Source organism: Ranitomeya variabilis, chromosome 3 (assembly GCF_051348905.1).
Source record: "Ranitomeya variabilis isolate aRanVar5 chromosome 3, aRanVar5.hap1, whole genome shotgun sequence".
Lineage (NCBI taxonomy): Eukaryota > Metazoa > Chordata > Amphibia > Anura > Dendrobatidae > Ranitomeya > Ranitomeya variabilis.
In genome coordinates this window covers 572,854,747-572,878,382 of record NC_135234.1, presented here as the reverse complement: position 1 = coordinate 572,878,382, position 23,636 = coordinate 572,854,747, and the positions used below count along the sequence as shown (strand labels likewise).

The following is a 23,636-nucleotide window of genomic DNA, read 5'->3' as shown; positions in this document are numbered from 1 at the left end:
CAAACATAAAGATACCAAATGTAAATTTTTGGTGAAGAATCAACAAGTAGAATACAATTGTGAAGTTGAACGAAATTTATTGGTGGTTTTAAATTTTTGTGGAAATTCAAAAACGGAAAAGTGGATCGTGTAATATTATTCAGCCCCTTTACTTTCAGTGCAGCAAACTCACTCTAGAAGTTCATTGTGGATCTCTGAATGATCCAATGTTGTCCTAAATGCCTAATGATGATGATAAATATAATCCACCTGTGTGTAATCAAGTCTCCGTATAAATGCACCTGCACTGTGATAGTCTCAGGGTTCGGTTTGAAGCACAGAGAGCATCATGAAGACCAAAGGAACACAACAGGCAGGTCCGTGATACTGTTGTGGAGAAGTTTAAAGCTGGATTTCGATACAAAATGATTTCCAAAACTTTAAACATCCCAAGGAGCACTGTGCAAGTGATCATATTGAAATGGAAGGGGTATCATACCACTGCAAATCTACCAAGACCCGGCCGTCCTCTAAACTTTCATCTCAAACAAGGAGAAGACTGATCAGAGATGCAGCCAAGAGGCCTATGATCACTCTGGATGAACTGCAGAGATCTAAAGCTGAGGCGGGACAGTCTGTCCATAGGACAACAATCAGTTGTACACTGCACAAATCTGGCCTTTATGGTAGAGTGGCAAGAAGAAAGCCATTTCTCAAAGATATCCATAAAAAGTTTAATTTAACGTTTGCAACTAGCCACCTTGGAGACACACCAAACATGTGGAAGAAGGTGCTCTAGTCAGATGAAGCCAAAATCGAACTTTTTTGGCAACAATGCCAAACAATATGTTTGGCGTAAAGGCAACACAGCTCATCACCCTGAACACAACATCCCCCACTGTCAAACATGGTGGTGGCAGCATCATGGTTTGGGCCTGCTTTTCTTCAGCAGGGACAGGGAAGATGGTTAAAATTGATGGGAAGATGGAAGGAGCCAAATACAGGACCATTCTTGAAGAAAACCTGTTGGAGTCTGCAAAAGACCTGAGACTGGGACGGAGATTTGTCTTCCAACAAGACAATGATCCCAAACATAAAGCAAAATCTACAATGGAATGGTATTCATTATGCAAACTAGGGGGCAGGTCTGTGAGGGATCAGTGACCTGTCAGCAGTCTGCAGTATGAATATATATTCAGAGCGCCACATACACCAACCCCGCCTTAGGGCACGAGAATCTCATTATCTACAAACTGAAAATAAAGATTAAAGAACAACCACAAGACTAATTTCATCAACCAAGGTATCATTTTAAACAGTATAATGGTGCCGACCTGACACTGTGTAGGTTACTATGCATAATCCTGCTGACAGGTTCCCTTTAACAACTGTTACCAGTTGGTGGGGGTGGGTTAAGGCTCCTACCCAGTCTATTCTGCAGACATGGCTGACTGTCTGTGGACTCGCCCCTTTGATAAGAGGAATAGTGACACTCAAATGTTAAGCAACAATAGAAGAAAGGCACAACTAAAATTTATGAGAATGGATGATACTAAATTATGTATTTTATGGGGATTGCAGCCATTTAGCTAAATGGACATATGTGGAAAGGGTTTTTTCCCCACCACTCTTGCATTGATGACCTATGTATTGGATAGTACACCAGAGCACCCTCACACTAGTGGCTACTAACTGATACTGCAGATCAGCTCATGTTACTTAGAATAGGAGCTTACCCTCAGTACCAGCAGAGGCAGTGTTTAAACTGCTGATTAGTGGGGTCCCGGTTTTTAGCCCCCCACTGATCTGATATTGATGTCCTACGTGGCAGAAACCCCTTTGAAAGATTGTGCTCCTTGGCAGGCACAAGTCAAAATGTCCTACTAGTGGCTTGTTTGCTTATTAACAAGACTTTGGGACTCATAGTGTAGTAAAATTTGTCAGTTGAGTGTATAACAACATCAGATATGCAACGACAACAGAATGGTGTTTAACAGGGAGAAATGCAAGATTCTACATCTGGGCAAGAAAAACTAAAATTACATCTACAAGACTTGTGTATACTAATAGATCAGACTGCACCTGAGTTAGCGGTGTGATGCAGCAGCCAAAGGTGCAAACAGTTCTAGGATGTATTAAGAGAAGCATAGAGTCCAGATCATGTGAAGTAATTATCCCCCTCTAATTCTCCTTGGTCATGCCTCATCTGGAATACGGTGTCCAGTTCTGGGCACCACACTTTAAAAAAGACATTGAAAAACTGGAGCAAGTTCAGGGAAAAGCTACCAGGATGGTGAGCGGACAGCAAAGTATGTCCTTTGAGGAATGGTTAAAGGATCTGGGAATGTTTAGCTTGCAAAAAAGGCTAAGAGGTGACTTTATAGCTGTCTACAAATATCTGAAGGGATGTCACAGTGTAGAGGGATCATTCTTTTTCTCAGTTGCACATGGAAAGACGAGAAGCAATGGATTGAAACTGAAAGGGAGAAGGTGCAGATTAGATGTTGTTCACCCTTACTGGTCAAAAAGTTTTTCTAATGAGTGGAACAGCTGCCACCAGAGGTCATCAGTTCTCTTTCCATGGAAGTCTTCAAACAGGCTCGACAGACATCTGTCTGAGATGGTTTAGTGAATCCTGCATTGAGCAAGGGGTTGGATACAATGACCCTGGAGGTCCCTTCCAACTCTAACATTATATGATTCTATGTATAACACAGTAAACAGGACTTTAGTATATTTTTCCTCATGAACTATGCTATAATACTGTTAAAATATCTCACTAGTGGTGGTTTTTAATTATTGATAAAGCAATTTCCACTTTTAATACATATGGAGAAATGGAAAACCAATATCCTTCCCACTTGCTAGCTACCCTCATTTTATTGTTAGTCTGTGCCTATATAGACATCTAAAGATGAAAGAAATTTCTAGGAAATCCACATGACAATGACTGTGGGATGCTTGAATGTTGTTGCTTGATCAGGCTTGTCTCGAACAAGGTGTGCTGGTCCTTTTGTAATATCTCATTTGTGTCATTGCTGCATCTGTGCACAATTGTTTGCTTTATTAATGTACTTTATGTATGTTTTTTTTTTTCTGTTTAGACCGGAAGAAACCGAGAGAAGATTAAAAAATGTAAGTATCAATGTAAAGTGCGTTGGTGTCACTTTTATCTCAGGTAAAATATTCTTGATCTTTGCTCGGTCTCAGTGAGATTTGCGTTTTACTTGATATCTCTTGCATGACTTGAAAGTTCGTTTTAAACCCTGTTCAGTTTTCTAACTCGTCTGCCGCCTTCTTCCAAGCAGATTCTAGTTTTGTAATTCCACAAGAGATTAGAATGACAGAAAATGGGGTATATTCAAAGGTGACCTACTAAATGTCAAAATTTTAATTTCTGGTTCGTGTATTAATCACTAATATTATATTTTTTAATCTTAAACTGATAATCCTTAATTGAAAGGAATCCTCCAACCAGAGTTCAATTTAAGTGTATTCATCCTTTGTGAATTGTGGCTGTTGTGAGGCAGTCACTGGTGTTACATGTGAGGGTCACTGTATGTTCCTTCCAGGATGTGCATGGAGGTGTATTGAGGCCATGAGAGTGCATTGCAGTCACGGGCGTAGCTGTGGTTGCAATGCAGACTAAAGTGGGTCTAGGCCTTGGACATGCTGGACTTTGCTGGCTGCTCTGGGCTTTTTGTGTTTTGAAATGGACTACAGGACGGTAGTGGTGCAGTCCATTTTATTCCTGGCTGGGTTTTCCATGTGGCTGACAGCCACAGGTTGCTTGTAAAAACCCCTGAAGTAGAGGTTTGGGTGTGTCGGGGTCAGAGTCCGTGTCAGCAGGAGTACAGAGCAGGAGGCTCTGCAGGGCTCCACCTGTGTTAGGCAACACAGGCCAGTGGAGCCAAACAGCCAAGGCATCTGAAAAATCTGGCACCCACAGCGTACACAGCAGTGCAGTCGCCCATGGCAACTGGTCTCAGTTGGTGGACTGGCGTGTTTAATGACTGTAAACTGGAGGATATGGTTCCCGGCTGTGATCTGGAGGATATCGTGTACTGTGTATTGCTGTGGGTAAAGAGACATTAACACGGTGGTGCAGTCGTCCACACCAACAGGTCAGAGGTGGACTGGCGTGTTTAGTGACTGTAAACCAGAGAATATGTGCCTGGCTGCGAACCGGAGGTGGGACTGTTGTTCCAAACTGCGATCTGCAAGTGGACTGTCCTGTTTCCTGGCTGCGATCCGGAGGATATCGTGTTCTGTGTTTTTTGAGATGAACATTAAAGAGACGTTTTGCTTTTCTGGATCACTGCAGAGTGCTACCTCTGCACTACACTGTCCTTTTTGCCATAAAGGACAACAAATTGATATAACTGTAGAAAGTCATGGATCACACATCCAAAGCTCATACAGTGATCTACAGCAGTTAAGCAAAATAGTGCTTTGTAAAGAGAGAAGCTGGGTTTATATACAGATTTCTGATTAGTCAGACCCATCTTACGGATTATGAAATTGGTCTTAGTTGGCCTTTTACACAGATGTTTTATAGAATGGAAGCCCCTTCTGTTATGATTAGCCTACAATAAGATTGCTTTATTTCCTAAAATTGAATTGTCTTTCAGATAATTTTCAAATCCCTCTTTAAACACAGTTTTTATGGCTAATGAGAGCGTTTTCAATTTTTACCTTTACCCGTTAAGTTTGATTGGATTGGTTGGATATATCTAGATGTAAAGGCATTGATAGTCTAATCTATATTTACTGTGCTTCATGTGTATAACTAATGCGCAGAGACAAGTTTTTTTAACTCCTTAATGACCGCCGATACGTCTTTTTATTGTCCTGACTATAAGAGAATAGCATCCTCCAACTGGTGATAATCCAGCAGCTGTACAATATAGGCTACAACTTGCTGCATCAGTAACAATCAATGTTGGCTTTGACCATGGCCCTTGAACCCCTTAGATGCTGCTGTCAATAGTGAATACAGCATCTAGATGGTTAACAGAGTGTGGGGCTCCCTCTTTACCCATTTTGGCATTCTGAATTTATGATCATGTGGTCCTTTGTCATTTCAATTCAATGCCAAATAATGGCCAGAGTTTGCCAGATATAGTGACCTGTTCAGAAGTTAGTAACATTTACCGTATTTTTTGCACTATAAGACGCATCGGACCATAAGATGCACCCCAAATTTTGGGGTGGAAAATAGCATAAACATTTTTTTTTATAAGATGGGGGTCCGTCTTATTGTCCAAATTTAAGGTATCACAGCGGGGTCCCAGAAGGCAGGGTCCCTTCCTCAGGAAGCCGGCGGTGGAAGTGGGGCAATGCTGCAGTCCCGGGGTGCGATGCTGCGGGTCTGGTGTCGGCGGTGAGACAGGGCTGGAGCAGGGTCCCATCCTCAGTATTCCGGAGGCTGCAGAAGTGGGGCAGTGCTGCCGTCCCAGGGTGCGATGCTGCGGATCATGGAGCATGGTCCCTTCTTCAGGATGCCAGTGGCAGAAATGTGGCGATGCCGTGGCCCGGTGTCCACGGTGAGCAGAGCAGAGTGCATCACTGGTTTCCCTGCGGCCATCTTCTTGAAGTCGTGTGCCGCCGGGGGCTTCAGGATAATGTCCGCCAGAGGCCGCGTGTGCACAGATTGAGATCCCAGCGGCCATTTTCCCGAAGCCAAGTGCCGCCGATATTTCAATCTGCTTACGTGCGGTCGCCGGCGGCCATTTTCCGGAAACCTCCGGCGGCCCACAGCTTCAGGAAGATGGTCGCAGGGAAACCAGTGATGCACGCGGCTCTGCTCACTGTGGACACACGGGCTGCGGCTTTGCCACATTTCTGCCGCCGGCATCCTGAAGGAAAAAAAACTGGTGAAATTGTAAAAAGAAAGTGCATGTTCACTAAATAATAAAACTGACCTGCCATTATGATTCTCCAGGACATTAGAAGTTCGTAGATACCAAACATGTCTAGTTTTTTTTAAGTGGTAAAAACAAAATCCAAAGTGTGTAAAAATAAATAAATGAATGAAAAAAAATTGCCAAATCCCGAAACCTGTAGCATCTCCATGTTTCGTGATCTGGGGCTAAGTGAGGGCTTATTTTTTGCGTACCGATCTGACGTTTTTATTGATACCATTTGATGTAGATACAATCTTTTGATTTCCCGCTATTGCATTTTAATGCAATGTTGCAGTGACCAAAATTACTAAATTACAGTGACTAAAAGATTATTTTTATATATTGATATATCCTGCGATTCTGAACTCTGCAATACCAAATTGTGTATTTTATTTTATTTTTGAATGGGGCGTGATTAAAATTGTTTTTAAAAATATAAAAAATGTAAAACATTTTTTCACTTTTTACTTGCTTTAATAGTCTCCATAAGAGACTAGAACCTGACATTTTCTGATCGCCTGTGCTACGTAGAGCAGGGCTACAAGGGGAGGCACCCAATGACTGGCAATGCATGTTATTGGGTGTTTAGGGATTAGTTCACCCATTAAGACTGATCTGTATGTTGGATGAAAAATAAAGATGTCTTCGTTTTTTTTTCTGCAAATGATCAGTCTGCAAAAATAATTAACCAATTTTCCAGAAACATCATTGTGACCCCCATATGTCACAAAAAACCATAAACATCCTCCTTATAGATCATAGTTAATAGAAGAGAACAAAGGAAGCTTTCTCAAATATATAAAAGCGATAAATTTATTAGTTACAAAAAACACTCATACAAAAAAGACCAATAAAATAGACATGATACAAAAACACATGAACACGTTATCTGTAAATACCCGTGTACAGAACACAAGAGTGTAAAGAAAGACACCAGGATTAATAGAGGAGCGTACCACATAAACCATTAGCTGTACATGTTCTTAATGTGGACCATAACTAAGGTGCTACCAAGCCAAAGTCTCCATGTGTAACTATGAATAAAATACTATGTCTATCACCCTCTGTGTGTCCTATGCCATATGGACACGAGTGGTGAAAGAGCTATAGACCATGCGTTATGTGCACCCTAAGGTCCTAGACACAAAAACCTTGTGGACCCTGGAAACGCTAGTGGTCCTGAAAAAACGGTTATCATATTGAACACATGGGAGGCTGGTCTCACCTGGTATGCGGACGCTCCAGCACGCACCCCGACGCACGTTTCGCTACCTGTAAGTACTTGCTTTATCAAGGGGAATAGTGTGGATTGAGAATGGTTTTCAGGACCTTATATCGTCCTGACAACGGTCATGTGACCATCATGTGATGGTAACCACCCCCCGGCCGTGTTGGACGGCGCACGCCCACATCACTGCAGTCATCTCCCCGCCCCCGCCCGGACCTGCCCAGCCACACATAGGAGCAGGCACCGATAGGTCCCGATCCCATGCGCAGATGGGCGCCGCCGGACGAGAGCGGGTGACCGACCCCAGTAACACTGTTAGTGCGCACCATGGCCAGGGTGTATATAAGGTGACCATATACTAAAAAATACATGTGTGACACATAAATAAACGATAGAGGTTCTCCCATATAGCAGGGGGTCCAAACTTTTGCAAAAATTCTCCCAATATAGTGGTATTGTCCGATCTTGTGTTCCAAGTAACCATATAGATCTTTTGCTGCTTGTAGCATATACGGGACTAAGTCATATTGCAGTATTCACTGCTCACTATGGAAGACACCTGCATCATGTAGAACTAAAAAATGTATCCATATGTGGCACATAAGTATACGGTGGAGGCTCTCCCATGCGACAGGGGGTCCAGACTTTTGCAATTGTTCTCCAATATGATGGTATTGTCCAATCTTATGTTCTCAAGTGACCATATAGATCTTATGCTGCTTGTAGCATATGCGGAACTTAATCATATTGCTATATTCACTGCTCACTATGGAAAAACCTGCATCATGTGAGACAACAACAAATAAAAAAAGTGTGATTAAAACCAGACACAAAAACACATACAAATAAAATACAGGATGGTAAAGGGGAAAAACAATAATATATTGGATGGGGAGATAATTCTACAAAAATGCAGCGAAATTCAGGGATTCATTTAGCCCAGTCGGTTTCATAGTTCCCAAAGTTACAATCCATCGCAATTCACGTTGCGCTAACAGCTTTTTAACATCCCCCCCTCTAATGCCAGTGTGTATGACATCTATACCTCTTACAAAAAAATTTTTTGGATTGCAATTATGTACCATACGGAAGTGCCTCGGTATTGTTTTGAGGGATGACACATCTTGTACTGTTGCCGCAGCCTCAATGTCACGCACGTGCTCTCTAATGCGTACTCTTAACTCCCTAGATGTTAACCCGATATATCGGTCCACAAGGTTTTTGTGTCTAGGACCTTAGGGTGCACATAACGCATGGTCTATAGCTCTTTCACCACTCGTGTCCATATGGCATAGGACACACAGAGGGTGATAGACATAGTATTTTATTCATAGTTACACATGGAGACTTTGGCTTGGTAGCACCTTAGTTATGGTCCACATTAAGAACATGTACAGCTAATGGTTTATGTGGTACGCTCCTCTATTAATCCTGGTGTCTTTCTTTACACTCTTGTGTTCTGTACACGGGTATTTACAGATAACGTGTTCATGTGTTTTTGTATCATGTCTATTTTATTGGTCTTTTTTGTATGAGTGTTTTTTGTAACTAATAAATTTATCGCTTTTATATATTTGAGAAAGCTTCCTTTAGTCTGCAAAAATAGCCTGTGAACATGCCCATGGACTATAATTGGTGCACATTTTATCTTGAAAAACCCAGGATGTGTGACAAAGGTGGACTTGTGTATGGACTGAATTTTAATTACCTTTTGCGTGTTGCTTGGTGTTCTGGATGGACTGAATTTTAATTACCTTTTGCGTGTTGCTTGGTGTTCTGGATATTATTACACTAGCTCCAAGCATCTGGTGTTGTATGAGTGAATGCAACCTGAAGCTTCTCATGATTATTCTAACCATTAAATTTTTTCATTTAGGTTTTGATCACCTTGTATTGGCTTGGGAGAAAAGCACAAGGCCTGCTGTACTATAATGGTTCACAACTTAACTTGAAAGCATTTGAAGGATTACTAGGGCAAACACTGACCAAGGTGAGAAAGCCCAAAAAGATGAAATGAAGCTTTTTATAATGTTGGATAACCTCACTTTATTTTATCTGATAAGATTAATCCTGAATGCTTTACTAATTGCCCCTTTCTTAGGGTACCGTCACACATTGAAATTTTCATCGCTGCGACGGCACGATTCGTGACGTCGCAGCGTCGTATAATCATCGCTCCAGCGTCGTAGACTGCGGTCACACGTTGCAATCACGGCGCTGGAGCGATGCAGAAGTCCCCGGGTAACCAGGGTAAACATCGGGTAACTAAGCGCAGGGCCGCGCTTAGTAACCCGATGTTTACCCTGGTTACCAGCGTAAACGTAAAAAAACAAACAGTACATACTCACCCATCGGTGTCCTTCAGGTCCCTTGCCGTCTGCTTCCTGCTCTGAGTGCAGCCGTACAGTGAGAGCAGAGCGCAGCACCGCTGTGATCTGCTCTCACTTTCCGGCCGGCACTCAGAGCAGGAAGCAGACGGCAAGGGACCTGAAGGACACCGACGGGTGAGTATGTACGGTTTGTTTTTTTACGTTTACGCTTGTAACCAGGGTAAACATCGGGTTACTAAGCGCGGCCCTGCGCTTAGTTACCCGATGTTTACCCTGGTTACAAGCGAAGACATCGCTGGATCGCTGTCACACACAACGATCCAGCGATGTCAGCGGGTGATCAAGCGACGAAAGAAAGTTCCAAACGATCTGCTACGACGTACGATTCTCAGCAGGGTGTCTGATCGCAGTAGCGTGTCAGACACAGCGATATCGTAACGATATCGCTAGAACGTCACGAATCGTACCGTCGTAGCGATGGAAATTTCAATGTGTGACGGTACCCTTATTCATTACAACTATGACTAGACTGCAACGCCTTGTAGCTCTAGCTGCCAAATGAATTGTGAAATACATGCATCAGGTGACTTGTGTGTCCTAATAAAAAAAATAAAGCTATCCTAGTAACCCGCTGAGCTCGCTTATAGCACATTTATTGTCTGTATATCATTAAATTACAACCAGGAATTTACTGTTGGTGCTAGGTGAGAAGGGAGCGACTCTATCTATTTCGCCAATGTCAAAGTCCAATTCTGCTTGAAGTACTTAACATTTTTTTTTTTTTTATCATCATGCCTAACGTAGACAGCGTCTCAGGTTTTGGAATACATTTCAGAAATAGATACTTTATTTTCCTTTTGTTTTTTCTGAAGGAGAGCATTTACCAAGTTTTTTTTTCATTTTTTGGTCAATGGATTTTAGGAGATTGATCAGGCGCTTTACACTTGAGAGTGAAAATGACAGAACAATGTTGTTTTTTGATTACCTCAGCAGAAATTAGTTCTCTGCTGATGTACCCATCCACTCCAAAACACATTTCATATTTTTATAGCGTGTAAGAAATATATTAAAAATATATTAATAGGGTTCTATAGGGAAAAGTGTTAACCTCACGGAGCGCTTTTAATGGTTATATTTTGCCTTTTTTCTCATGAAGCAACAAAGGTAAAAAAAATACATGTGTGCACATGGATTGCATAAGGATTGTGGTCCTCAAGTCTTATCCATAAGCAGAAGGCAATGACCGTTATTGGCCACAATTCCGTACACCTTATTTTGAGAGCTGAAGTGCAACACTTATTATACTAAGGACCCTTTAATATCTCCTTATTTTAACCCCTTAACGATCGCCGATACGCCTTTTAACGACGGCTGTTAAGGGTACTTATTTCTCAGCACCGCTTTTTAACGGCGCTGAGAAATGCATGTTCCAATGACGAAGAACAAAAAGGCAGCACTCACCGATCCTCCGAGTCAGGTAACTTTATTAGCTCACAGTAACATCTTCACGGCCGGGGGTGTTAAGTGCAGAGTGCGCAAAGCCAGACGACGGCCGTTTCGCGCCTGTCGGGCACTTCTACGGGTCAGTGAGTGAACGGCCATGGTGCTGAGGGAAGTAGGTGTACGGTGTGAAACTCCTCCTCCCAACCACTCCCCCCACACACACCCATGGCACTCCACTCCTTGACAAAATACATAAAAACATGTTAAAAACAATAATGTTAACCAAACGCTGAATACAATAATACATCTTGACCATGTTAAACAGCCTTTTCTGTTAATATTTAAGTAAGCACGAGCTTCCTTTTTTCTCTTGTTTCTATGGAAGTACTTAAACAATTGAACCTTGCTAAATTGTAACTCCTACTTACTCCAGCAGGGGGATATATACGGGGATAGGACCGGATCACTGGCTTACATGTTTCTCTCCTTAAGGCCACTCTACTATTTTGACTTGGCATATAGGACCGTTTACGGACAGTTTATTACTCTACTTCGAATTACTACTTACAAATAACAATATGGTTGTCCGCCACCTATAAAAATATTGACATATCGACTCTGTCGTTGAACCCTGACAGGCCCATTGCCCTAGTCTGCATAATCCATCTTGCTTCTCTCTTTAACAGCTTGTTGTGCAAATTCCCCCCTCTTACGGGTAATGTCACCCTCTCGATCCCTGCAAGCGTCAAAATGTTGGGGTCTCCCCCATGCGTGTCACGAATGTGACCAATCAATCTGGGTACCTGTTGCAGTAAGTAGGAGTTACAATTTAGCAAGGTTCAATTGTTTAAGTACTTCCATAGAAACAAGAGAAAAAAGGAAGCTCGTGCTTACTTATATATTAACAGAAAAGGCTGTTTAACATGGTCAAGATGTATTGTATTCAGTGTTTGGTTAACATTATTGTTTTTAACATGTTTTTATGTATTTTGTCAAGGAGTGGAGTGCCATGGGTGTGTTTGGGGGGAGTGGTTGGGAGGAGGAGTTTCACACCGTACACCTACTTCCCTCAGCACCATGGCCGTTCACTCACTGACCCGTAGAAGCGCCCGACAGGCGCGAAACGGCCGTCGTCTGGCTTTGCGCACTCTGCACTTTTAACACCCCCGGCCGTGAAGATGTTACTGTGAGCTAATAAAGTTACCTGACTCGGAGGATCGGTGAGTGCTGCCTTTTTGTTCTTTGTCATTGGAATGTTCAGCATGTGTCTTCGGCTATAGCACCCGGGATCCGGCAGCTAGCTTCCACTGCAGGTGAGCAGGCTCGGCTATCACAAGAAGCGGTGGTGCGGTCAGCTGTGTCTCTACGAGATTGATGAGAAATGCATGTATAGCACCCCCCAGTGTCCGAAAATGTGTCCCCAGCTACCCCCGATAGCCGAGACCCCAGAGAACATGATTCGGGTCGGGTTTTACCATCCCCCAATGTTGCAACAACAAAAATAAGTACAATTTCCCATTTATTTCTCTCTCCTCTGATCTGATCTGATCTAGCACATCAGAAGAGAGAGAAGTGGGTTCCCCTGAGCCCCCCCGGCGTCGTCTTCTTCTTCCAGGAAGAAAATGGCGGGTGCATGCTCTCCGAGATCTGCTGGCTGTGACCCTATCAGTGATCAAAATAACAAAAAATAGTAAATCAAACCCCCCTTAATCACCCCCTTAGTTAGATAAAAATAATATATTTTTTAAAATATTTTTTTCCTTTAGGGTTGGGGTTAGGGTCTGGGATTAGGGTCTGGGCTGGGGTTAGGGTTGGGGCTAGGGCTATGTTAGGGTTGGAAATAGAATTGGGGGGTTTCAGCTGTTAAGTTATATCAGGGGTCTCCAAACGCAACATGATGCCCACCATTGATTCCAGCCGTTTTTTCATTCAAAAAGTCAATCGGTGCTCCCTCCCTTCTGAGCCCTGCCACATGCCAAAACAGTGCTCGGGAGAAATTGTACAACAAATTTTGTGGTCCATTTTCTCCTTGTGAAAATAAAGTTTGTTCGAATGTAAATTTTTTGTGAAAAAAGTAAAATGTTCATTTCTTCCTTTCACATTGCTTTAGTTCTCGTGAAGCACCTGAAGGGATAATAAACTTCTTGAATGTAGTTTTGCGCACCTTGAGGGATACAGTTTTTAGAATGGTGTCACTTTGGATATTTTCTGTTGTATTGACCCTCCAAACTCACTTCAAATGTGAGTTGGTCCCTAAAAAAAAATGGTTTTGTAAATTTAGTTGGAAAAATTGAGAAAAATGAGAAATCGCTAGTCAACTTTTAACCCTTATAGCGTCCTAACAAAAAAAAAAAAAAAAAAATGTTTCCAAAATTGTGCTAAAGTAAAGAAGACATGTGCGAAATGTTAGTTATTAACTATTTTTTGTGATATGACTCTCTGATTTAAGGGCACAAAAATGAAGTTTGAAAATTGCCATATTTCATTTTTTTACGTAAATAAACGCAAGTCATATCGAAGAAATGTTACCACTGACATGAAGTACAATATGTCACGAAAAAACAATCTCCGAATCAGTGGGATCTGTTGAAGTGTGCCAGAGCTATAACCTCATAAAGTGACAGTGGTCAGAATTGTAAAAACTGGCTTGGTCATTAAGGACAAAATTGGGTTGGTCACTAAGAGGTTAAGAAATGTTGTACTGCTAAATAGGAATACTTGCAATGGATTTGAGAAAGACTGAATAAACACACAAATTCCAATTTCTTAATACTACATGTTCTTTTGCAATTGTCAAATTACTTTAGATCAGAAATAGACAATGTTTTCCTAATGTTCCAGAGACGCTGTTTCCTGTGTACCGAGGCTAATACCTAGGCATGCATACTCATTAAAAAATAAATCTGCAAGGTATAAGGAAAATAACTTGCGTGAAAGTAAATCTTAAAGAACAAGAAAATAGATTTCTGTATTGCATCAAACATGTCAGAAAGAAATCTCTAGGTGTGGCAATTTGAGGTCATGAAACCCTGACTTATCTTTACTACTATCAAGTGTAAAGGTACCGTCACACTAGGCGATATCGCCAGCAATCCGTGACGTTGCAGCGACCTGGATGGCGATATCGCTGTATTTGACACGCAGCAGCGATCTGGATCCCGCTGTGAAATTGCTGGTCGCTGCTAGAAGGTCTGCACATTATTTGGTCGCTAGGTCGCCGTGTATCGCCGTGTTTGACAGCAAAAGCGACGATACCAGCGATATTTTACACTGGTAACCAGGGTAAACATCGGGTTACTAAGCGCAGGGCCGCGCTTAGTAACCCGATGTTTACCCTGGTTACCAGCGTAAAAGTTAAAAAAACAAACAGTACATACTCACCTGCGCGTCCCCCAGCCTCTGCTTCCTGACACTAAAGCGCCGGCCCTAAACTGAAAGTGAAAGCAACAGCGGTGACGTCACCGCTCTGCTGTTAGGGCCGGAGCTCAGTCAGCGTCAGGATGCAGAGGCCGGGGGACGCGCAGGTGAGCATGTACTGTTTGTTTTTTTAACTTTTACGCTGGTAACCAGGGTAAACATCGGGTTACTAAGCGCGGCCCTGCGCTTAGCAACCCGATGTTTACCCTGGTTACCCGGGGACCTCGGCATCGCTGGTCGCTGGAGAGCGGTCTGTGTGACAGCTCTCCAGCGACCACACAGCGACGCTGCAGCGATCGGCATTGCTGTCGCTATCGCTGCAGCGTCGCTTAGTGTGACGGTACCCTAAAGGTTGAGTAAGAATCCTACATTACAAGTCAATTATAAGCACAGTTTCTATTTGCTAGGCTTTAAATGTATTAAGTTCTGAATCATTCTTAACAAAGGGACCAAAATATAAAGTTTAAAGTTTTCTTGCATTGATCAAAACAAATATATCATCGTGAATTCCGAGTTATATCGAAAGCTGAATTTGCAGGTGCAAAGAATCCATGCCATGTTTACCCATTCTTGAGCCACAACTGGTCTCTATTAAGTAAAAGTAGCAATTTGGGAAATTGAAGCTGTGTCCGGTCTTTGAAGGAGCAGTCGAAATCTACAGAATGTCAATTGGCGTGGAGTTTTTAAGTTTGAGTTCATTTCTCTAGCAGTACTAGAAGCTGAAGAGAAGTTTGACACTCCTTATTTTACATTTTGTTACTGGCATTTTCCAGTAAAAACAATGGTTTCCCTTTCAATACCGCGTGAGCAGTGAAGGAATTGTAAACATATCATGTGCACAGTATTTAGATGTTCAGTCAAAATATATTCTCGATATGTGAGGCAGGACCTAGAAAGTTGTGTGGATCCATGACTGTTTTATTCCTAACATATATCTTTTTTGCTGGCAAATTATAGGTACTAGAAGAATCCAGCAGTTTAAAGAGAAGTGGGAGAGATAGCGGTTGTGGTGACTTGTGGTATAGCGAGAAAGGAGAAAATCTATTTCCTGTTCACAAAAGAGACGATTCTTGGGACAGCTTGGACTCCTTTGGCTCCAAGTCATATACCAGCTTTTCTTCAGACACGACTTTGAAAGGAAGCAGTGAGGGTAAGGTGCTTTTTGCTCTTTTTTGCAGCTTAGGCAGTGTTTGAAACATTATATTTTATACACCATGTTTTAGGCCTGATTCACACCAGTGGGTTTCCTTCCTTTAGGTACTTTTGAGAAATTTATTCACTCCTTACATTTGGAAAGTGAATTTTTTCATATGTATTTTTGTTTTATTTTGCTTGTTGCAGCTTGTTAAAGCCACAGCATACCCTATTATGTTTCAGGAACTTGTTGAAAGGTATTGCACAAAGATTGTAAGTTATTCCCCATCGTTGGTTAGTAGATAAATTGCTGTTCCATAAAGATACAACTGCTGGGAACCCTGTACTGTTTGACCTACAGTCAACTAGACTATTTAGCAGAGGTGTGCACGCTCTTACCTTCGCTCCATTCAGATGTGGCTTTGCAGAGCTCCATTCTCGGGAATTTGTGGGTCTCAATGATTTGACCTCCAGTGATCAGTAAGCTATTCCTTTTTCATACCATTATTACTGAATTAAAACAACATGGGGATGTTTACGAAAATTGTATCTCTATTTTTTTTATCATTACATTTTTTTTAGATTTTTAACAATAAGTATGTTTATTTGCTCTTTACATATTCGGTTTCACAGTGTTTAATTTTGTTTTATGTAAACTGTTGATTTTGATTGAGACGTGTCAAAGCATGACTAGACCAGTGCTTTCAACATTATGTCAAAAGGGGTATTCTATCATTTTAAAATGATCCCCAATGTACTGGTTAGGGTGCAACTTCCCGATCACTGCAGGTCTGACTCAAGGGATCCCAAATGATTGTCAGAGACCGGGCTTGGAAGAGCAGTATGAAGCAGTAGTCAATCATGCACACTGTCGCTCCTTTTCTTTTTTAATGTGGTGGCTGGAGACAGTTTAACACTGTGCTAGGCTTGTCTTTGGCACTTTCATAAGAATGGATGTAGTGTGCATGGTCGAACTCTAGTTCGAGAGATGTGGTGGGCCCAGAGGTCGGACCCCTATCAATAAAGGTAGTTTCCAAAGTTGAGAATACTTTAAGGATTGGGTGGACTGAAAGGGACTATTGTGTAGTCCTTTGTGTCTGACTTGTACTTCCTCTTCATAACTACTGAATGACTTAAATACGACAAATCCTCTTTTGGATTTATAAGTGCAGAATGCATTTGACATTCTTCACCAGATTTAGAATGACTTCCTTCTGAATGTGCTGTGACGTTGTATGTCTTGAATGTCCCTCAGCCATGTTAACATTGACATATGCCTGAATGAGAGTTAATAATGAAACCATATGTAATTATAGAACACAAGCAACTTAGTGGATGCTACATACATTTTGTAAAAACATTTTTTTTTTTTTTTTTTAACCAGATGAACTTGAATATTAGTCACACAGACAATATCTGCTGCAGCTATGTTTTTACAAACTTGACTTTTAGGCATGGTATATTTTCTAAGTTCATTGTGCATAATGGTCTGTTATCATTTATTTATTTTTTGCTTTATACTGTAACTAAACATACCCGTCATGTCATTAAATATCGCATACATTGCAATGATCTTAAAAATTGACACTTGTGCTAATTGCATGCTGTTTGAAAAAAGCAAAATAGAATTAAAGTTGTGCCTAAATTAGTTAGAATTTGTAACATACAGCAGAAGTTTGCCATAGTCTTGATTAACCTAATCATGCATAATGTATGTAATGGCTTTCATTGTTTTCTGGTCAGTGGCTCAAGATGGTTGCAGAGACACTGTTATTCTCCTATTTTATTTTACAGGTGGAGAAAGTGACACGGAGTCTGAACTAACCTACAAGATGCAAGGGGAATCAACCAAAAATGACATGTCCTTCAGAAGGACTTCTGCGTTGGAGCCCAAACCAGCTAACTTCAATCAGTTCCTTCCAGCTAGATCAAAGCAGATAAATTATATGCCAGCACCTTTAAGGAAGACGCGAGTGCATAGAAATGAGGACAACAGGAAGAGCTGGGCTAGTCCTGTCTACACAGAATCTGATGGAACATTTTCCAGGTAGGAATGGATTAGTGATGAATAAGATCAAAAGACAAGTTTGCTCTCTTCTTAAGGTTACAGTAACAAGATAACCTCCTAGCTTTAATAAAAAAAAAAAGTCCTACTAAACAGGTTTAATTTAAAGTTTTACATAGGCTGGTAAAGCATGTAGACCGTGTGGATGAAGTGGAAATTTACTGGGTGATGTAAATCTCACATTAGTGTTTTATAATAGGAAACATTGGAGGCCTGACACAATTTTTAATAAAGCCTTTTTTTGTAAGTCATTTAAAGGGCGACGGTCACCCCCGACATGCATTTCCTATGGTCTATACAATGTAGTAGGGGGCATAGTCCTATAACAACCATACTAGCACTGTACCTGTTACTAGTGCAGTGCCTGAGAAAATAAATTTTAATTCATATGCAAATGAACCCTTGATGCCCCCTTGGTTTGACCAGAGTTTGGGGCACCATTGTGCTTCCTTATTTGCGTATTGAAGGCTTCCCCTACTTCTTATTGACATCGCTCGCCACCAGAGAGAGTATTGGCTGAATGCTGCCAGCGTTTTCCTCCCTGCCAGCTTTCTCCTCCCTGCCAGCGTTCTCCTCCCTGCCATCTTTCTTCTCCCTGCCATCTTTCTTCTAACGCAGCTCACTGCATTTCTGGTTGTATTAGTGTAGCGAGTAGCATCAGAAGAAAGGCGCCAGGGAGGAGATTGCGTGCAGCAATCGTGTGCATGTTAACAGCATTGGGAACCTGCCATGTTTTGGGGAGAAAATTAACTTAATTTATCCCGGTAACGCTGAGGTTTCTGTCACCGAGGTGGAGCCCAAGCCGGTTCAGTTACCTCTCTGTGTATAGAGAGCGGCAGCTGTAACTAAGCTGCCGGCACTGACTGACAGCTGACGCTAAGGCTGTGCAGCTGTCAGTCAGTGTGGGGGCACAAATACAGCTGCAGCTCTCTATACACAGAACAGTGACTGAACCGTCACCGCCCCATGACTGGGACCGGAACACTGCCAGGGGTGGGATAAAGTTAATTTCCTCCCAGCCGCGTGGGTCTAAGTCCTGGCACTGGGTAGGTTTATAATGCTATTAATCTGAAGATTAACCCCATATTTGCAGGTTAATAGAGTTTTTTTAGGTGACAGGTTGACAGACTCCCTATAATTATATGAAGGCTGCATGATTTAGACATTACTAGAATATTACTGGAAACCACTTAGGAGTTTTTTTTTCAATTACATTGTTTCAGACTTTGACAATAGAAACATTGAAATAAAATGTAGAATTGATGCAAGCCGCATTGTGGTGTCATCTAATTAAGGCAGTCAAACTAGGTAATAAAGAATCCATTCTCGCTTCTTCTGGAAATGTGTGCACATTTTATTGTAACATCCTTCAGCTTAACACAGCATTCGCAGGTCTGGACCTATTCACATCGCTGGTTTGAGAGATTTTCTTTCATCTCCTCCTTAACACTCTTCCAAGCAGTTCAGATTCAGAAGATGATGGGAAGTTACCGGATTTGGTGCTTGATGATTTAGCAAAAAGGAAATTTCACATGAACAGTAAACAGTCCGTTTCTGTACAATCTCATGTGGAGAAAACATTGAAAAATGTAACCCTTGTTTCTCCTACATCTCAAGAAGGAGATAGCAGGTCAGAAGCATGAGGCTGATTTGTCCTGATGAAAACGTGTTAATGTGTGTACATAGCCGATTTTATTATTACATCTTTATGAATTAACCATGCTGAGTTGTGTGAAGTGGTTTGTTTTTTGATAAGACAAACTAAAAAAAAATGTATGCTACCTGACTGGTTTAAAAAAAAAAAAAAAAAGCATGCTGACAATTCTGCAATTTTCATGAAGATATGGCTAATTTATTGGCCATTTTGTATATTAGCCAAAATCAAGAATCAGAAGTGGAGACATTAGATCAAGTTGCAATGAAGGACCTTTTAGATTATGCTGCGTTTTCTTCAGATGAGGATGAAGAATCTTCTAGAGATGTTCCGAATATTATCAAGGATGATCTCTTTGCTAGAAAAGTCAGTTTACCGTCACCAGTGTTAAAGCTTGCCTCTGCTAAAAATAAAGATCGATTTCAGAATGTTGTGTGGACAAAGACTCAACATAAACCATGGTACAATGAATTTCAGGGATTCAGGTTTGTCTCCTTTTCATCAATATCATTTTGTGCTTTACTTATCACAAGTCACAAGCATGAGCAATGAGATACCTGTGCAAGAGATATCCCCCCCCCATAACTGCATTGTTACTTATGTCTAATATGTTAAAATAATGATTATTTAAAAAGATATTCACATTCATTCATTGCACTTTTTTCAAACCATAACAACATCGGTAATCAAAACAATGCCAATTAATGTCAATATTCCTCATTGATCAGTTGCTTATTGGAATTCTGTTGTCGACAGTTTGAGAAAAGTGAGAGGTTTATCTTTTCTTTACAGATAGCAAAAGATGTGGTAACCCAGCAGAAAATCAATTGATAGTAGCAATATGGGAGTTAAAAAATTAAAATTTTAATGGGATTAATCTAACAACAATAGATCACACAACAAAAACTCAAAAGTGCAATGTGCATGAACTAGCAAACAAGTATATGAAATGGTATATCAGTAAGGCCATATCACCCTTTTCTTACTCTTCGGTGCCTCCTGGAGAGCAAAATAGTGTGGGGATGACAATTGTATATAGGGTGATCCATTTATCAAACAGAACCAAAAAGTTAATAGGTCTGTTGAGTACAGCTATACTGTTAATATAGTGGCATCACCCTACCTCTGGGTTCTAAACACCACATTTGCTAAATTATGTTTTTATGAAGTTTACAAAAGAAAACAAGGCGGCAACCATTTTTTTTGCTTTAGAAGGCTTTTGGAAGTAGTGTTTTATTTTTCCATGACCAGATAGGTTTTGCCTCTGCAGTGAACTGTATGTGGAACCTGGTTTGGGGTTTCCAAGTGGGTTAAATTCATTAAAACACTTTAGAATTTTAAAGGGAACCTGTCACCCCCAAAATCAAAGATGAGCTAAGCCCACCGGCATCAGGGCTTATCTACAGCATTCTGTAATGTAATAAGCCCCCGATGTATCCTGAAAGATGAGAAAGAGGTTAATTATACTCACCTGGGGGGCGGTCCGATACGATGGGCGTCCCGGTAGGGGCCTTCCATCTTCTTACCATGACGTCCTCTTCTTGTCTTCACGCTGCGGCTCCAGCGCAGGTGTACTTTGTCTGACCTGTTGAGGGCAGAGCAAAGTACTGCAGTGCGCAGGCGCCGGGAAAGGTCAGAGAGGCCCGGCGCCTGCGCGCTGCAGTACTTTGCTCTGCCCTCAACAAGGCAGATCTTTCAGGATACATTGGGGGCTTATCTACAGCATTACAGAATCCTGTAGATAAGCCCCTGATACTGGTGGGCTTAGCTCATCTTCGATTTTGGGGGTGACAGGTTTTCTTTAAGTAGTTTATGTAAATGAAACCTATAACCAAAGCTAAAGTTCACACAATTTATAAATGTAGAACAGTGTATATTGTAAGACTCATAGGCTGATCCCTTATTGCTGTCAAAGCAAAGGAGACTTGCATGCATCAAAGTCAATACATTGATTATTTACACAAATTAAAAGACTAAGCAATATATTGGTATAATGCCGAAGGTCTTTCATGCACACCCTGTAATTGGGACGGTGAAATATCTCATTTCATGTTTTCTATAATGGCTGTACAGTAAACGAGCTGGAGGGGACTGTCCGTGGACATCTGATCTCGCCTCTATATTTGAGCTGAAGAGTGATCAAAATTTGAAAAAGGAAAGTCCTAAAGATTTGGGCACAAGTTTGAGCAGCAGAGAGGAGAAAAAAACAGTGGACACATTGGAAAAACCAAGGTTACTGCTGGCATGATTTGGTTGATTCATGTTGCGTGTTGTGTTAAAATACAAGAGGAGAATTTTCATTTTCTGTGCATGCAATAGATTTTTTTTTGTATTAATTTTAGTTGTTTTAATGTAAAAAGTCAAAGCTATTTAAATTTGTAAACCTTTCTGTTTTTGATTTTTGGATATTTCAGTAAATTTTTAATACTCCAAGCTCTCCAGAAAATTACTTCTGAGTTGCTTTCTTCCGAAAACAAAGTAAAAATTGATCCTGCATCTGGTCCTAGACTCACGCTTTCTCTTGAGACTTCAAGTGCACAAAATAGTTCACCTATGGATCATAGCATATGTACATTGCCAGATCTTCAAAATGATGACTTGTTTGCACGAAAGACTGGAGCTTTTCACCTCAACCAAGTGGTTAACCTTGGAACACCTTTAGCACAAGTCCTGGAAATCGAGAAAGACATTGTCCTACAGTCTAAAGAAGAGTCAGACCAGCTCCCAGATTTGGTAAAAGATGACATGATTGTCCGAAGACCTCACTCTGAACCAAAAGAAGTCCATGTGTCTGGTGCGCCCGACAATTACAATGCAGTTCCCTTTCCAGATCCTTGGTCTCTTCCAGAAGATGTACAATCAAAATTTCTTTGTTTAGTGAAAAAGCAACCAGAATCCAAAAAGACCGATAATCAAGGAAGAGTGCTCAGTCCTTCAGATAACGTAAAGAAAGATGACATGCTGACAAGAAAAGTGAATTTATCTCAATGTTCAAATGATTCAAAGCCACAGCATTTTATATCTGGTCCATGCACTGAAGAAGATCTCAAAAAGTGGGAGTCGATAAGAGAGGCCAGCAAAATAAGGCATAAAAAACGGCTTATGGTGGAAAGGTTAGACTGTGTGCTGGTTGCATGCAAGCTTTGAATCGTAAAAAAATCATATGTATTGATTGTGTTGGCTTTAATCTGTGTACCTTAACCTATGGCTCTCCAGCTGTCCCAGTCTACAATTATAGTTTTGCAGCAGCTAGTGAATAACAGATTGGAGACCACTGACTGAAAGTACTCTATTTGGAAAGGGTGCAGCTTTTCCAGGGAGAAGATTCACATTTTTTTCTAGCTTCACACAGGCTTTTGCAAATAATAATTCTGTAGACAGAGACAATTTCTTGTTCTTTCACAATTTGAGAGCTTTGTCTAGCTCATCGTATTAAACAGCAATGTAGATTGTGCATTGTTTGCAGATATGACATGAAAAGCCTCATTTTACTTTCATATCTTTGATATAGCATTGTTTTTAAAGTGCAGGATTACAAATGATAAAAGTATGGTATAACTGAATGTCTTATCTACAGCATATTTCTCCCCACATATAACCAGCAAGTGTTTTTTGAAAATTGCATTATCATAGAACAACTTTGTGGGGATCTGAAAGTTCTATGATAATGCAATTTTCACAAACACTTGTTATATGTGAGAGAAATATGTTGTATATAGGACATTCATTTGTACCATACTTTTATCATTTGTAATCCTGCACTTTAAAAGCTGCACTTTTCAGCAGATTTGTGCTGTGCCCAAAGCACTGCCAATTCCTGACCGTGTGAGCATACTCTAATACTCTCATTCCTTGAATATAAACTATGCATTGGATGCATTTGGTTTCTAATTTATGACAGTAACAGAAAATGTGCAAATCATTTTCTTTCTGGTTTCTCAGACTGCGGGAAAAACTGTGTGTGGAAACAGGGTAAGTTTATGACTTGCTTGGTTTTCTATCCCTTCTCATTTGTGTAGGCCTCGTATAGTTTATCTACTAATATTTCAGCATGCTTCAAGCAGCTACTACTTATCAATGCAATGTTTCAGACATGTGCATGATGCTGCTTCCAAGTGCTGCGCATGAAAGTATTAATGGAATGCCCTCTCAGAAGAGGTTTCCTGACTTGGCTTACTTGGCTGTTTGTTTTGGCTGTAACAATGAATGTTGCTGTGACGGCTAAAATAAATAGGAAGTGGAAAGCAAAGTACTCTGTGTTCAGTTTGTCTACATTTTAACCTTTACAGTTTGAAGAGGTTCTATGAAATCCCGACATAAGCTCAGTAGTAACGGTAGTCACTGCACATAGATTAGATTAAAAACAAATGTCCTAATATATATATATATATATATATATATATATATATATATATATATATATATATATATATATATATATATATATATATATATATATATCTATCTATATATATCTATA

The 23,636-nt window shown here is 40.8% G+C and overlaps 1 protein-coding gene across 6 annotated transcripts in view; it reads left to right on the top strand.

Annotated features, from left to right (window-relative positions):
• The window catches only part of LMO7 (LIM domain 7), a 230,389-nt gene that overhangs the window by 163,458 nt on the left and 43,295 nt on the right, over positions 1-23,636 (top strand). For 3 of the 6 annotated variants that reach the window (XM_077297229.1, XM_077297226.1, XM_077297230.1), the window contains exons 6-10: positions 3,084-3,114; positions 8,990-9,103; positions 15,261-15,453; positions 17,232-17,484; positions 23,099-23,128. In XM_077297229.1, the coding sequence (XP_077153344.1) occupies positions 3,084-3,114; positions 8,990-9,103; positions 15,261-15,453; positions 17,232-17,484; positions 23,099-23,128 (621 nt within the window). Of the gene's footprint in view, positions 1-3,083; positions 3,115-8,989; positions 9,104-15,260; positions 15,454-17,231; positions 17,485-18,964; positions 19,133-19,377; positions 19,642-21,229; positions 21,389-21,570; positions 22,270-23,098; positions 23,129-23,636 lie in introns of all 6 variants that reach the window. The other 3 variants (XM_077297227.1, XM_077297228.1, XM_077297225.1) reach the window with 2 other exon arrangements.